Below are 15,268 nucleotides of genomic sequence, written 5' to 3' on the forward strand. Positions count from 1 at the left end.
AACGAATGAATGTGAACTTTCAACTGAATCTTACCTACCTGCAAACCCGAACGAACCTCGTAGTACTCAAGTAAACCCCCCACCACCCCTGGAGCTCGCGGGTCCACGGGTGTACATACTAGTAATGAGCTTTCAAAGTTGATCGTTGTCAACAAAGAATCTGGACATGCTTACGATGCATTGGCCAGCTGAACTGAGGTGATCAGCGGAATACTTCCGGGCAACCAAAGAGTAGATACAGCCTTGGGGTGCATAGTGCTTATGCCGAGTTCGCCGAGCCCGCCGAGCTCGCGGACACAAGTACATTTGAGGAAATAACTTGCGATTCTAATCGAGCTTGGAGATGGATCCACTTCCAGGCTTCCTGGCACCAACCATCTTTAACCGCCAAGCACCAAACGATGCACACTAGAGCATTTGGGGCCTGTTTTGGCTTGCTATGGCTTGTACTCTCCTCAATATTCTGGGGCATATTCGTAAGCGTCCCGAGGGCTTCGGATATAAAGATCCGTCCCCGCAATTTCTATACGAGACCTGCATAAACGGGGCCTGCTGATCTCCATTATACTTCCAAGGTTATAGTCGAGATTCGAGTATACCTACTTGATACCTTTCGAGCATGTATGCATTCCAAGCCCGTTCCTGGATTGAGCAAATGCAAATCAGGCTGCCAATTCAATCTCACCCTCCAATATCCCATCCCAGGCTCATCCATGTCTCTGATTCAGGCGTCTCAGAGAACTCAAGTGGAGACCGGGACGAAATAGCATTTGAATGGCGGATATATCGGTCAGCTGAAATGATCGATAATAAAATATTAAACCTTTCAACAGGATTGTTCCATTGCACATGTGAGTATGCAGATGCATACATAGCCAAGCAAATCCTGGGAACCGACTATATAAGTGTTATCATTCCAATTTAAAACTGACCTTCAACTCTTCTACATACTCAGCTGTACCGACACTACTAGCTTGAGGGCTGGTCACTCTTCTATTCTCCTTCTTCTCTCTCCTCATCTTTTTTCTCTCTCCTCATCTCTCTTCTCTCTCCTCATCTCTCTTCTCTCTCCTCATCTCTGCTCCCTTCTGCTATCAATCGTGCCACCCAAAATGAGGTCAACTTCTCTTCTAACCTTCTATTCTCTCCTCATATCTGCTTTCACTTCTGCCATCGCCCCGCCCCCATCTCAAGACTGCTGGTATGATCAGCCCAAAAACATAGGCTCCTACAAACCCGGAGACATCGTCCGTTCTCGCTCGTTGGCCCCCGAGCTAGAATCGCTGACGTCCCTCCCTGTCAACGTCTCCGTCAAAGCCGTATCCCAGTATCTGTTTCGAACAACAGATAACCTCGGTGCAGCAGCAGCAGCTGTGGTCACTTTGATCGAACCCCATAACTCCAATCCCAGCAAAGTACTGGGATACCAAACATACTACGACAGTGCAAATGTGGACTGCAGTCCATCTTACACATTGCAAACAGAAAATGATACCTTGACCGGCTCGGTGGCCAGCATATCCCTAGATCCCCCATTCGTGAGTACTGCACCCATTATATCCACTGTACTTTGAAGCACGCAAGCTACTAGCACCTAGTATAGGGGTGGACACACTCCTATTCCAAAAATTTGAATCTCACACCACCCGTCACAACAGATTGCCGCAGCCCTAAACCTAGGCTGGTGGGTCTACACAACCGACTACGAAGGCCTAAACGCCGAATACACAACAGGTCTCCAATCCGGCTTCGCAGTGCTGGACTCCACCCGCGCAGTCCTGAACATCGGCCCTTCACTCGGGCTATCCCGAAACCCCAATTACGCACTATGGGGCTACTCTGGCGGCTCTCTCGCCTCAACCTGGGCAGCCGAGCTGCAGCCCTCATACGCACCTGAGCTTCACTTCGCGGGCGTGGCAGTCGGTGGCACGGTCCCGAATGTCAGCTCGGTGTTGCACACGATTCATAACACTTCCGCTGCGGGGCTAACGTTCTCTGGTCTGTATGGGATATCGAAAGCTTTCCCGGATATGAAGGTGTGGTTGGAGGAGAATTTGGTCCCGGCAAAGAAGGAGTCGTTCTATTCGATTGCGGATGGTTGTTTGGCGGAGGCGAGTGCTGCCGGTGCGTACAAGGATATATATTCATATTTTGTGCACGGGAAGGCTTCGTTTGATATGGAGGTGCCCAGGTCGATTTTTCATTGGTATGGCCAATTGGGGATTCATGGGACACCTTCTGCGCCGATGTTCGTTTACAAGGCTATTGGGGATGAGATCAGTCCTGTCACAGACACCGATGAGGTTGTTGCTGAGTATTGTGTTGATGGGGCGAATATTGAGTATCATCGGAATTCGGTCGGAGATCATGAGAGTGAGTCGGTTGCAGGGTCGGGTATTGCTTTGACTTGGCTGTCGGAGCGATTGAATGGAGTCAAAGCGGAGAAGGGATGTCATGTGAAGGACGTGACTGTTTCTTCTTTGAGTTCGGAGACACTGGCCTTGTTTGGGGAGACGCTATATGCTATTCTTGAGGCGGCTTTAAGTGAGTTGCTTTAAGGTTGAATATAGATGTAGTAGAAACTGAGATGATACGTCCATATATGTACGCACGGGTTATATGGTAGTTATTGAGTACCATATGCCTCATGGACTCTCGTTCAAATGTTGACATTAGTTCGGTGCACATCTGCCCACCACAGTCAATGTCATTGCTAAGAGATTGATGGATAAATATCGTTAGAACTCTTGTCTTTGAATAAAACAATACAAGTCTACGAGAACCCTGGAAACCATTATTGACCATGTCAAATGCTCGCCGTGGCAGAGGTATCGTCCTTTGAGTACATATTTGGTGCCCAGAAGCTCTGTATACATATGCTGTGACATTTCCGGTCACATACATTGAACATAAAATACTGAGGGAGAAGAAACAACAAGCATTTGAGAGCAATTTAAGATAAATAGAAGAGCGGATTGAAGAGCAGAATTAGAGGAAAAGATGGTATTAGAATGAAAAGGTTTTTTTTTCGGAGTTTCAGAGGAGTTTCGAAGATTGAGAGGTGCAGACAAGGAAAGATAGGGGAGGTGAGGGAGGGCGAACATTGCAATTAGGACATGAGAAGGGGGCGAACGAATAATCAAGGCTAAGATATAAATCATAGTCCATGGAGAGATGGTTTGATGTTTAGGTAATAAGGAAGCGGACGAAAAGCGTGGAAGGGGAGAAAAATATGAGGGTACAAAAGGTAGAGACCGAGAGGTAAAGGAAGCCAAAAGTGATAAGGTTATGCGACGAGGGGAAGGTTGGGATGATCGCGTAGGATTTTGGCGAAACGAAGGCTGGATCTTCGAGGTAAAAGAAAGTACAATGAGTAGACTCGAGGGAAAGGTGGAGGTCAAGCTTGTCGAGCTTAAAGGGGCAGTCGAACCAAGTTCAACAACAACAAGAATGGACATTTTTAAACCCAGAGGGAGACATTATCAGAGAGCAATTTTTACCTCGTGAGTCGAGGCGTGAAGAAGGAAGGAGAAATCGGATAACACGGGAATCAAGAGGGGGAAAAAATAGACGCGCTTTGCACATGACCGCCGCTGATCATGACCGACAGTCTCTGAAGTCATAAGGTTCAAAGATACTACGCAAAAAGGGGACCGTGACAAGCGTTCCCATTAAGACTGCCAGGGGAATTGGAGGTTTTTCTTACTCCTGGGGCTGCTGGTGGCGGCGAGTCTTCTCAGCCTCGAGGTTCTCATATAGAAGGTACAGGGCCTTTTCGTTGGCCGAGGCACTTCCCATAATGGTGAACATGCGCTCGCCAGTGTCATCGTGGGGAGTCTTGGCAATAGAGATGCGAGCTCCAGAGCTCCGGCGAATTTCGGTAATCTTGGTTCCAGCCCGACCGATGATGCAGCCAACCATGTCCGCAGGGATGCTGATGTTTTGGGTTTGAATTTCTTCGCCATCTTCGGTGACCAAGGGGAATCCGCGAGTGCCGGCATCCGAGTTAGACCGGCGGTTGAAGCCACCACTGTTGTCGCTGAAGTCGGCACCGTTGCCGGTGCGGTTGTACTGACGGCTAACGTAACCGTTGCCAGCCGCCGGGGCAGCGTTGCCGCTGTTGGTGAGAGGCTGCGAGCCAATTGTTGCACGTACGGCAGGGTTATAGAGGACAGTACCAGTTCCACGCTGCCAGTCATCGATCAGGCACTTGCCGATTTCCCAGACAGCCTTGTCAACGCCTTCGGGGGTGCCCTGCACCTCCACAATGCGCTCAGTAGACTGAGGGAGCATCTCCTTTTGGGCAACCATGCGGACACCGGATGCATCCTGGATGTGCTTAATCTTCAGGCCCTGTCGTCCGATGATGGTACCCATCTGGTTGTGGGAGATCAGAAGGCGCACGGCTAGAATCAAAAAGTAATAAGTATATGTTTTGATATAGTTTCAACCACGCGGTCTCTACATGGGAGCTGCAAAGGCATCTCTCGAAGAGTAACAATGCTTTCTTGTTCTCTTTACAGACGACCCTTGAGCCCCAGGCGGGGAGAAATATCGAGGTGTACTTACTGTGGGTCCCATTGTTGGAGACAACACCACCCATGCCCATTTGCGGGGCACCCTCCAGAAGACCCTTAGCCACGATCGCATACGCACGAGCAGTGCCCTGCAGAGGGCCAGTGACAGTGAGAACACGGTCATGGACACCCGGAACAACCTTGCTGACACCGGCCTTGACACCGGTCTGATCGCGCAGATCAGCAACGTTCTTTCCGGCCTTGCCAATGATCACACCGGCCTCCTTAGAGGAGACGATGGCACGAAGAGTCAGCATGGACTGCGCATACTCCTCTTCGGTCTTGGGAGTAGCATCAATGTCACCATCGGGAGCGTCGAAGGCATCAGTCACGGTCTCGTCAACAACAGCTTGGTAGTCGGGGGTTTCGATATCCATGCCGTCCATAATGAATTTCCTTTTTTGGTATACAGTTTCGAATACAGAGATACGTGACGGTCGCGGAGCGGAAAGAGGAACGGAACTTCTCTGATTGACATTATGGTTAGCACTTCCGCTATCAACATACAAAAGCGCACATGTGAAGTTACTCAGCGCAACAGTTGGGGTATGATAAATGCCACTGATGTTGGTGGAAGAATCAAAAGATGGAAAGATGACCTACCGAAGAGGGTCCGTGGAGTACGAGGCGGGGAATGGAAGAGCAGAAGGTTCGAGGAGGGGAGCAAGATCGGATGGAGAACGGAAGGGAGAGGGAAAGAGGAGAAGAAGAGGGCGTGGAGAGGGCGTGGAGAGGGCGTGGAGAGAAAGGCGCGTAGGGGAGGGAGAGGTGGAGAGATGGAGGGGGATGTAAAAGAGTTGGAAGCGGGAATGTGGTGAGTTAGAGCGGAGCGGAACCTCCAGACCAGTTGATTTCTTCATTCGAACACCAGTGGACGTACATATTTCCACCTCTAACTCTGTCTTGCCGTCCTACTTATTAACCACCAAACCCCATTTGAATCTTTATTTACATCTATGGACAATGCATATTGCCATCATTTATCCATTACTATGGGTACTTTGGAAATAACCATGTGCCACTTTTAAAGAACTCATTCAAATCACCCCTACTAAGTAGGTGAACGGTGACCATATGCCTCGTTCCTCCTACCTAGTCCAAAGACCAATACCGAGTCCACTTAATAGAATTTCAAGAACAACCCATCCTCTACTTTTGATTCAAATCTCATGGCACCACACGTATCGGTGGTTGATCTTGTGCGAGAACAGGCACACGACCAGCTTCGAGTTGCACGGATATGCGGCATTGTAGCTCTTGTGGACCCGAGACAACCCACGGACTACGGCAAAGAGCCCGAGCACTACTGCCCTAAAGTCATCATCTTTGCCATTAGTTACTCTTTACCTGGTTTATTTAAGCCATTCTCTAGCCTTCTTGATCATTTGGGACAAAGAGATTCTGATGTGCAACATGGGCTCGTCATTGGATCATCGGACCCACTTTGGCTACGAAAACGTCTCGAAGGCAATCGCGCCTTAGCATGAACATCAAATTATGCCTGTCATCATGATCAATATTCACCATTCATCATCAATTGGTTGGAAGCTTGCCGGAATTTCCCCTGACTTTGCTCCTGTGGGGAATGTCAAAGGTGCAAGGAAATACCCCTTGCTTGTGCGGGGTTTGGAGAGTAAGTGATCAGTTACTGAAGAGTTGATCGGATTAATGAAGTCATGAAGAGTGATCAAAGGATATCCAGTGGGACGAGGTAGTCTTGATCCAGGATTTTCTCTCTATTTTGAAACAATTGATCAACCTCTAATATTGGGACATCCGAACTAAAACTTTAAACCTATACACCATCCACTTGATACTCCCCCAGGTACAGCCTTTTTCTCTCTCTGCAGAGCATCTACTTCAACCCTACTGATCGGGCAAGAAGATCACCTTCTGAACCTTCATCGCATTGAAAAGCTCATATGCCTCCACGGCCTGCGACAGCGGCATCATCTTCTCAGTCATGAACCTATTGACAATTAGCAAACCACCCACAACATTTGAATACCACAAATACTACAAGTAGCAGAATCACATACCCAAGCTTATGCTGGTTCTTCTTCAGCACCTCCAGAGCCTGAGGAGCAACCGACCGAACAGGGCATCTGCCCATCTGAACAGTCAAGTTCTTGTTATACGCATCTGCGCCACCCCAAGGAATCTGTAAAGATAGCCCCATATTAGTAAATTTCCCAAACAAAAAAAAAACCCAACAAGAAGCATCATCTAAATCCGTACCTCTGCATTGTGCACGCCAACACTGCTGATAGTACCCCAAGGACGCAGAAGATCATATGCAGTCCGCAGCGCAGGACTCAATCCCACAACCTCAATCACAGCATCAGCTCCTCTACCATCCGTCAGCTCCATGACGCGCTTGTCCAGACCTTCACGATCAGTCATGAAGTTCCACGGCTCAGCACCAAGCGACTTGGCAAGCTCCAATCTAGAGGGAACAGAGTCAACAGCCAGAAGATGCTTAGGCTTGAATTCGAGCGCGTTAATGAGCGCGCAAAGACCGACAGGGCCGCAACCGATCACGACAACAGTCTGCTCAGCAATCTGCTCCGGAGTTGAGTTCTTGAATGCGTTGTTGGCGGCAAAGTATCCCGTGGGGAAGATATCGCCCATCAGCACGAGATACTTGTCATCAACGCCCTCGGGAGCCTTCATAGCCGAGCCTTCGGCATTGGGCACTCGGATCTGGAAGTTAAGAGTTAGTCCTGACTGCCGTTGTGTTTTCAAGTGGAAGATATTGATAGCTTTCGACCTTACATATTCAGCTTGGCCACCGTTCAAAGTCTCGCATCCGAAAAGCTTGCTCTTCTCGCAGCGGGAAGAAAATCCTTGCTTGCAGTAGTAGCAGTGACCGCTGATGTAAATGTCAGCATCAACTTAATCATTTTATGAAGAACTCAAAAACCGAGTCGACATCCTGAGCTTGACGTACCAAGAAGTTGTGAAAGCGCTAACAATGCGATCTCCCTTCTTGAAGCTCTTCACTGCACTACCGAGCTCAACAATCTCTCCCACAAACTCATGGCCCATAATAAAGCCCGGAGCAGCAGGCTCAACACCCCGGTAGGTGTGCAAGTCACTATACAAACCAGTCAGCAAGTCCATACATGTACATACACCTACCCCTCATCTACATCCCCGTATCACATAGATTCAAAACTTACCTTCCACAAAGTGCCGTGTAAGCCACCTTAATCACCACATCTTCAGGATCCTGCACGGTAGGAATAGGGCATTGTTCCACGGCAACCTTATACGGCTCATGGAAAACCACCGCCTGCATCATACCGGGGGCGGAAGTAGGAGCAGCCATTTTGCAAAATCAAGTAAGAAAAATTACCGTTCTTAGGTATAAAAGGGTATTACAAAAGCTGGACTGGAGGGTTAAATTCGGATACAACCGAGCTCAACGAAATTGTATAAGCTAGAGTTTGTGCTGAAATATCGGAGCTCTGGTAGTTCCGAGTGGTCTTTGTCAAAGAAATTGCAATTGAGGAATTATTTGCGGGTCCGTTCACGGCCTTCTGTGCGTGGTGGTGGGTCTGCGGTGGACGGCTGGGTTGATGGGGTTGTGGCACGCGAGGAAAGGGTCGGATCGGTCGGAGTATTGACGTGTTTGGGATGGAATTGGGAACTTGAGTGAGATATGTATAGCTTGCTGGGAGGCTTTTTTCTTCCTTTTCAAAACAGCATTCAAACAAGAGGCGTTGCGCAGCAAGCATAGCAAGTATAGAGGCGGGTAAGATTGGCAGCGTCATAGATATGAATCCGAAGTGTTCGGAACCGATCTCGGGACCTGGAGGCTGTGGTGATAGAACAACATACTAGTAGTATTATAGACAAGGAGAATTTTGTTTGAAATATCCTTGTCGATCTACAATGAAACTTGGAGGTAATTGCTTACACCTAAACTTGAGCCCTAGATGATCACTGGATAACCGTCCGATCTTGCTGGTCCTACTAGTAGTTCCGTATTTCTGAGTGGAGAGTTGATTGTTAATTGAAATACAAAAAGAACAAGGAAGGATGCAATAGCCAGGTGTAAAACATGTGCTGATCAAAGCCCTTTGAGCCAGGGTTCTTCTGTAATAATTCAGCTTGCTCCATGTAACCCCCATCAGAAACCCAGAAACATCAGAGCTGGGCAAAGTAGAAAAAGAGAAGATAAAAATCAGACCGGCTGTCTTCAACAGTCATCATTCTGACAGGGGAGATAATGCGATCGTCAAAGGCGAAAATAGTGTCGGGAATAAAATCAATCGCTGATCTGCTCGTAAGGGAATAGAATCGTGTAATAGATAGTCGTGTTCATTGTTGGTCAGAAAACCAAGACGTGTATTTCATAAGTGCGCGCGCATGTGTCCCTCTTCAGTTCACATTGCAAAGTAACTCCTCCTCTAGGATAAATTTCCCCTCCTTATATTTCTCACTGGCCTCGTATGCCTTGTCGTACTTCCATCCTACCGTTTCATTACACTGGCGGCAGGAGATGTCGCGCACAATGTGTCGACCGGTCGTCATACTACGCTCCACAGCGTCAGACTGGTTGACATTGACAACGGTATTGAATAGGTATGCTTTCCCGTGCTGACCGCGGAAGTTCTGTGAAAGCAAGGGGTCAGTAAGTATATTCAACAGCGGCACCTGTTGCCTAGAACCATCAGCTCGTGACTTACCCGGCTTACGATATCATGGTAGTCTGCAAGGTGGGTCTTGCAGGTCTTGCAACCAAAGATCTTGTTCGAGGTCAGGTAGATATTGTAAGTGAGACCCATGGTGGTTGGTGGGGGGGGGGGGGGGGGGGGGTTTGTCAAAGGGAGTTCGTGGAACGAAGAAAGCGAAGTTCGTTGAAGTTGAGGTCAGTTCCACTTTATAAACGCGTCCCGAGGTATCGAGGTATCGAGGACGGCCTCAGGCTAGATATTATATCGTCTTAAGAATCGGCCCAATGTTTCAAAGCTTTGGGCTGTGAGTTAATGCGGTGCCCAGAGCAACTTCGACCGGCGACACTCGGCCAGTAATGCCCGGCCCTCAGCACGTCTCAGCGAGAGCGCCCCTAGTCTATCCTTCTTTCTCTTCCTCCACCTCAAATATTCGAGCGTATAGAGATCTTGTCCCGTCCCAGTCCAGTGAGCTAGAGGATGTTGGAGGGGGGTAGATCAACTTCGGATACAGGTCGGCTTAACGGGTAACGATAAGGTCTCCGCACGATAAGATCGAAGATCGGAAGAGGGATTCTCGTGTAGAACAGAGATGTGGTCTTATATAGGGACGATGGATTGATTCTTATGGTATATGCGAGTCCAGTGGGAAAGAGACTCGGGAGGTATAGAAGCCTTGGAAGTAATTTTGGAGGTGATGTTGGATATGGGCCGAAGTCAGTAAAAGTAATCAACCTAAGGCAAAAACCACCCCGCACTAGATTCAGGTTGGATCACCTGGTTATTGGACACCATCTTGTTTTTTTTTTTAACAAGTCAGTTCTTTGCGCGTCCAAGGTAAGGTGGAAGGGTACATGATGTTACAAATCCTAATTCTCTTTATTCCCAGTTGGTCAAGCCAACATTGCATAGTTCTCATATTATTTCAAACAGGACCAAATATGTACCTCCAAGGCAGCTGTTAGCCCACCCACTTTCATAGGAGGTATACTGCCTCACGGGGGGTCACTACACTTCCAAGGTTCTGAGGCAACCTACAGTCAGATCTTAGGTAAAAACGCATACGAGGAACACTGCATGATCAATCCAGCATGAAAGAAGACACATATCTATTTTGGGTAATGACAACAAAAATAAAATAAAACCCCCTGTACAAAGCGCCAGTCAAATGTGCTCCTGCATGCTCTTCCATATTACACAACGGTCGAGAAGGAGCCTCGACAAAGGAACTCTTTTTTTAAAAACTTCACTCATAATCCTTCACATAACGACCGGGCATCTCAACATCCCACATGGGACGCTCGACCACCGCAACTTCTAGGCCACCCGCCTCGTCACCTGACAGGGTGTTAAGGGGGACGATTCCGAAGATGTCACGATACTTGTACGTGTGCCACCAGCGTCGTGCAGGCTGAGTGTCATTGGCCAAAACCAGTTGCTTGTTCGGAGTCTCGCCGACACCATTGGTGATCGGCTTACCCTTGGATCCCTTTTGTGGGGTACCGGTCTGAACGGCCTCAACGACCCCGTCCCCACGTCGGAGACGAGCGAGAGTTGTCTCATTACCAGCTGAGAAGGTCTCATCATATTCATAAGCCTCATCATCTTCTCCAAGAGCGCGCTTGAGTTCTGGGTCAAGTGTGACCCACTCTCCCTGAGACTCGTCGCTGCCGACGATCTTGCGAACCTTAGTTCCAAGGTAAAGGTCCATCTGCGAACGGGGGATGCGATCACCAGCACCACTGTTGGGCTTCTTGCGGTCGTTCTCGCCATCCTCGAGGGGATCACGCTTGCGCTTCGAAGCCTGGACAAGTTGACCAGAGGTATTGTTATCGGTATCGGTGTCCTCGGCAGGGAAATCTTGCTGCAAGTCAAACATCCACAACCAGGAGTTTCCGTACAGCCAGAGTCTTCCGCAGCCCTCATAAACGTCCCACATGCAGCCCATGGCACGGTCTTTCACGCCTCGGAACTCAGCTGGCAGGTAAGCCTTGGGGTTGCGTCGCGACCAATCCGAAAGCTTGCCACTAAGAGCTTCAAATTCAATGATTTGGTGCTCGCTGGTGAGCACAATAAGTTTGTCATTTGCGGAGGATGTGTGGTCGGCACCATTAGTCAATGCCTTGGTCGTAGTACTCTGTGGGCGGAAGGACAAAAGGGCGATTCCTGACTTCATTCGAGGAATAGGAGAATCAGAAGCAGCTGTGGACCAGCGCTCTCCCTCGATCACAACATCTTCATCTTCATCATCGGAGGATTCGTCGTCGGAGTCAGTAGCTCCTTTGCTCTTAGACTTGCCATTTGTGGTAGGTTCGACCGCATCACTCAGTACCCAAGTATCCACACAGCCAGAAAGGTCACCTGTAGCCAAGATCTTGCTGTCCTCGGAGAAGACAACAGTCCGAATAGATCTCTCGTATTCACCCAGGGTGCCGTGAGAGGCCTTCTCAAGTCGTACATGACGTGTGGCGCGCTTGAGGTGCGCAAATTGGGTTAATACCTGAGTCTTCTCAGTGTTTGAAGAGGCAGCCTGAATTCTGGCGACATAAACATCGCTATTGGGGCGGACCACCGAGAGCCATCGGTTATCGGCGGAGATGGCCACCAGGCGTGCGCCTGTGGAAGAGATGGCCTTGGGGACATCAACTTTCTGTATCCGCAAGGTTCCCTTCTCATCGCCCTTGCGTCGACGAACAGTAAACAGCTTCACTTCAGCGACTGTAGCAATGACTAGCAACTTTCCGTCTGGAGATAGTCCGGCGGAAGTAATGTTTTCTTCACCCTAGATTGAAAATAGGATTAACACAGTTCTAGTATTTTGAACAAACAAGAACGTTGAAATCTCACCTGAATATAGACCTTGCCAACGAGCTTGTGCCTTTGGCCATCAAGATTCTCGTTCACAGAAGCCGGACCCCGGGATACACGCCATAAGCTAACTTCTCTGTCCCAGAAGCTCATGACCAAACGAGAGGCGGGAGATGAGGTGAGTTGAGGGATTTGAGGGAGGCTGGACAATTTCCGGTGGTGCTCCTTTCCGAATTCACGCAGCGGCAAGACAACGGGAGTCGCATCGGGGCCTGCAAAGTAGAAATTAGTTACTCGAGCATCAAGATAGATCAGATGAACAGTATCAACATACCTCCAGACACGGCAATGCTGATATCTTTTGTCTCATAAACAGCGAAGGTCTTGACATCATGGGAGTGGTATCGTCGGTGCATAAGCTCTGCCCAACGAGTCTTCTTATCACCCTTCTCAGCATCCTTCTTGCGGTAGACGACTGTTCTCTGATCGGCACCACCGCTAATAACTGTATCACCATTTGAGCTGACAGCCACATCAAGCACATCGGCCAAGTGACTCTGAATTCGTTGAACAAGGGAGTAGTTCTTGGCATCCCAGAACCGGATTTCACCAGCAGAGTCACCAGAGACAATTGTACCATCAGGAAGACACTTAACGGACCAAACCAAGAGCTCCTTGGAACCACCTGTGGGACCCTTTCCAAGCGAGATTGTCCTCAATTGTTGGCCACTGCGAATATCGAAGAGACGGATAGAGCTGTCAGCATAACCAGCAACGATGGTGTGACGGTTCTGGAAGGTAACACTGAGCACACGGGCTCTCTTAGTGGAAGGGCGCATCAAGCGGAGGAACTTCAAGTCATTATCTGCGGTAGACAAGATCACAATAGAGCCATCCGCACATCCAGCAGCAAGGTTCTGGCCCGTAAACTCGCCCTCGGCAGGAGGTAGGAATTTTCCATCCTTGGCTCTTGTAGGCTTCCAGCGCGGCTGGGCAGCAAGACACCAGATTTCTCCATAGTTTCCACTCGAGTGACGCAGCGGGCAACCCTTCTCGAGATCCCACTCGGTCACGGCCGTGTTGGACCCAATGCTGAACAGGCGCAGCTGGCCCGGCAGCTTGAAACCGTCAGGTCCGTCCTCCTGGGGGTCCAGGGTCCAGGCCAATCCTTCAATACTGCGATCCGCTCCACCGCGGAGCACAGACTCCTGGAACCATGCGCCGCGCAACGGATTCCAGATCTCAATGTCGCCGTTTGCACGGCCGATAGCGAGTCGAAGGGTAGGTAGGCCTCGTCCGGGATCGGCGGAGGGTGGGTGGGAGAAGGCAAGGGCGTTGATCGCCTGAGGATTGTAGGTAACGAATCGACAACGGTGAATATCCATGGTGAAGACTTTTAGGCTTCGAAGCCGAGGCGCTCTTTAAGATTGATATAAAAAAATGAATGAGGGCAACAGAAGCGAAGGTTGAAGTTTGGGTGGGGAAATTGATTCAATTCAATTCAGCTCGGGCAGCGATGCAAACCCTTATGCACTCATATCGAACAAAAATAGGGAATAACGTGCAGTGTCGAAGCTGGTCTTCTGATGCGCGATCACTTTTTTTTCCCGTAGATAATTTTTAGCGGGCCGGAATATCTTGGCGGAGAGTTTAGGGTCATGTGATGGGGATGTTTGTGCCTTGCAGATAAGGCATGGACCATTGATGTGATCAAAGTTAATTCACCAGTTCGTTATAATTTCTATCCCGCGATAATAACCACATAGGTCCGTATGTAGCTATATCGACCTCATTCTACTGATTTAAATATTGTTAGCGATTCTGGCTACATAGATGGTCATGGCACTACTGAGCGTTGGAAGCATCCGAAGTTAGATTCGAATACTCTGTGGCCCTAGGCATCGGGAATGATTTCAAGAGTACGAATGTTCATAGATTATTAGATGGACAAGTACATCTAAGTAGAACAAACCAACTTTCTGGGAAATTCATACAGGTATTGACGGTTCAAGACCGTTTGAACTGTGTATTCAAACACAGATCATGGTTGAAAAATGTGGCAGAAATGATAGGCCTTGGTAACTTTCGTCGCTTGCAGGGAATAGAAGCAGAAGCAGGATTTCCGATCATTCCATTGCTTAAAAAACTGCGAACACCGTTATCAGAGGGGCCATCTACAGCCAGGCCTTGCTGATCGCAGCGCCGTCCGGAGTAGTTCATGCTAAAGTCCAAATTAGGTGGGTAGTTCAGTGGTGCTATTGGGTACCTGACGCAATCTTGGCGTATCAGTCTACCCCAAAGTTGGGTATCAACTCCATATTGCGGTCGCTGGTGGCGTAGACAGGGGTATATCATCGCAACATTGTATGTTGAACATTATTGTGGGATGTAGGAGTGGAGGGGGTGGAAAGCGGATATTGCTCTGTCATGTCTGAGGGAATCTGGCAGCGAATGGTGTCAATCAATGTCAAATTGTATGCAACATGTTCAGCTGAATGTCCAACGCCCCCACGAGTGTGTGGCTCACAGCCAATCCCGTAGTGTTCCTTGCGACCGGCTTGAAGATTCCATATAAGGATTGCTTGCATGCAGGGCCCACTGGATAAGTGCCACGTCAGAAGTAACCCCATTCGTCCTTTGACAGGACTGTGGCTGGTTCTCAAGAAGTTATCCCCAATCATACAGTAATTATGTATCATATGCTTGGTTTGGTCAAGGATCCCGGGCTTCTAATAGGATATGCCACATTTGGTATTGCAGACCAGCTCCCACCGATTGTCCCTGTCATAATCAAGGCAAAATCTGACGAGATATACACCCACGTATGATTGGTCCGCGCTGGCAGATCTGCATGAGGGGAAGAGATGGACTATCGTGCCCACACAAGCTCTTTCGCTGTTTCTCTCAGGGGGCGCCGAACCAAGAATCGAACACAAATAGTTCCAGCTTCCTGCTGCAGGTATGCTGATGGCATAGGGTCGAGTCCTGACTGGGCTGGACTTGGGGGGTTTTCATTTGTTCTTCGTTGCTGCGGGGTGATCCTTCCACCCGTCAGCACGGGGCTCGGGCGCACCAGAGTCAAGAGCTCGCCACCAAGCCAGTCAATTGATGAGCACTACATTTCAACATTTAGTTATATGCAGTGTCAAATTGACGCGATCCATGTCAGGCGCTCCAAGGCTACTGGGCGAGGCGGCAAGTTGA

At 49.0% G+C, this 15,268-nt stretch overlaps 6 protein-coding genes across 6 annotated transcripts; 2 read left to right on the forward strand and 4 right to left on the reverse strand.

Annotated features, from left to right (window-relative positions):
• Positions 1 to 1,112: 1,112 nt before the first annotated feature.
• On the forward strand, positions 1,113 to 2,558 carry N7466_009194 (putative secretory lipase; the record flags this gene model as incomplete). Its single annotated transcript, XM_057168583.1, has 2 exons — positions 1,113 to 1,538; positions 1,659 to 2,558. 2 exons carry the CDS (start codon positions 1,113 to 1,115, stop codon positions 2,556 to 2,558), a joined length of 1,326 nt encoding a protein of 441 aa, XP_057017289.1.
• A 1,144-nt stretch (positions 2,559 to 3,702) lies between these two features.
• N7466_009195 (KH domain-containing protein) lies at positions 3,703 to 4,963 on the reverse strand (the record flags this gene model as incomplete). Its single annotated transcript, XM_057168584.1, has 2 exons — positions 3,703 to 4,406; positions 4,570 to 4,963. 2 exons carry the CDS (start codon positions 4,961 to 4,963, stop codon positions 3,703 to 3,705), a joined length of 1,098 nt encoding a protein of 365 aa, XP_057017290.1.
• Positions 4,964 to 5,746: 783 nt separating this feature from the next.
• On the forward strand, positions 5,747 to 6,059 carry N7466_009196 (uncharacterized protein; the record flags this gene model as incomplete). The annotated part of the gene is made up of 2 exons (XM_057168585.1): positions 5,747 to 5,912; positions 5,950 to 6,059. 2 exons carry the CDS (start codon positions 5,747 to 5,749, stop codon positions 6,057 to 6,059), a joined length of 276 nt encoding a protein of 91 aa, XP_057017291.1.
• A 384-nt stretch (positions 6,060 to 6,443) lies between these two features.
• On the reverse strand, positions 6,444 to 7,908 carry N7466_009197 (alcohol dehydrogenase family protein; the record flags this gene model as incomplete). Its single annotated transcript, XM_057168586.1, has 5 exons — positions 6,444 to 6,546; positions 6,617 to 6,738; positions 6,816 to 7,449; positions 7,528 to 7,674; positions 7,760 to 7,908. The coding sequence occupies 5 exons, from the start codon at positions 7,906 to 7,908 to the stop codon at positions 6,444 to 6,446; spliced, it is 1,155 nt and encodes a 384-aa protein (XP_057017292.1).
• A 1,055-nt stretch (positions 7,909 to 8,963) lies between these two features.
• N7466_009198 (putative Yippee zinc-binding protein Moh1) lies at positions 8,964 to 9,370 on the reverse strand (the record flags this gene model as incomplete). Its single annotated transcript, XM_057168587.1, has 2 exons — positions 8,964 to 9,197; positions 9,272 to 9,370. 2 exons carry the CDS (start codon positions 9,368 to 9,370, stop codon positions 8,964 to 8,966), a joined length of 333 nt encoding a protein of 110 aa, XP_057017293.1.
• A 1,132-nt stretch (positions 9,371 to 10,502) lies between these two features.
• ura7 (small subunit rRNA maturation protein UTP4) lies at positions 10,503 to 13,449 on the reverse strand (the record flags this gene model as incomplete). Its single annotated transcript, XM_057168588.1, has 3 exons — positions 10,503 to 12,038; positions 12,104 to 12,336; positions 12,399 to 13,449. The coding sequence occupies 3 exons, from the start codon at positions 13,447 to 13,449 to the stop codon at positions 10,503 to 10,505; spliced, it is 2,820 nt and encodes a 939-aa protein (XP_057017294.1).
• Between the last annotated feature and the right edge of the window lie 1,819 nt (positions 13,450 to 15,268).

Source organism: Penicillium verhagenii (genome assembly GCF_028828195.1).
Source record: "Penicillium verhagenii strain IBT 33310 chromosome Unknown utg000009l_segment0_segment0, whole genome shotgun sequence".
In the NCBI taxonomy this organism is placed as follows: Eukaryota; Fungi; Ascomycota; class Eurotiomycetes; order Eurotiales; family Aspergillaceae; genus Penicillium; species Penicillium verhagenii.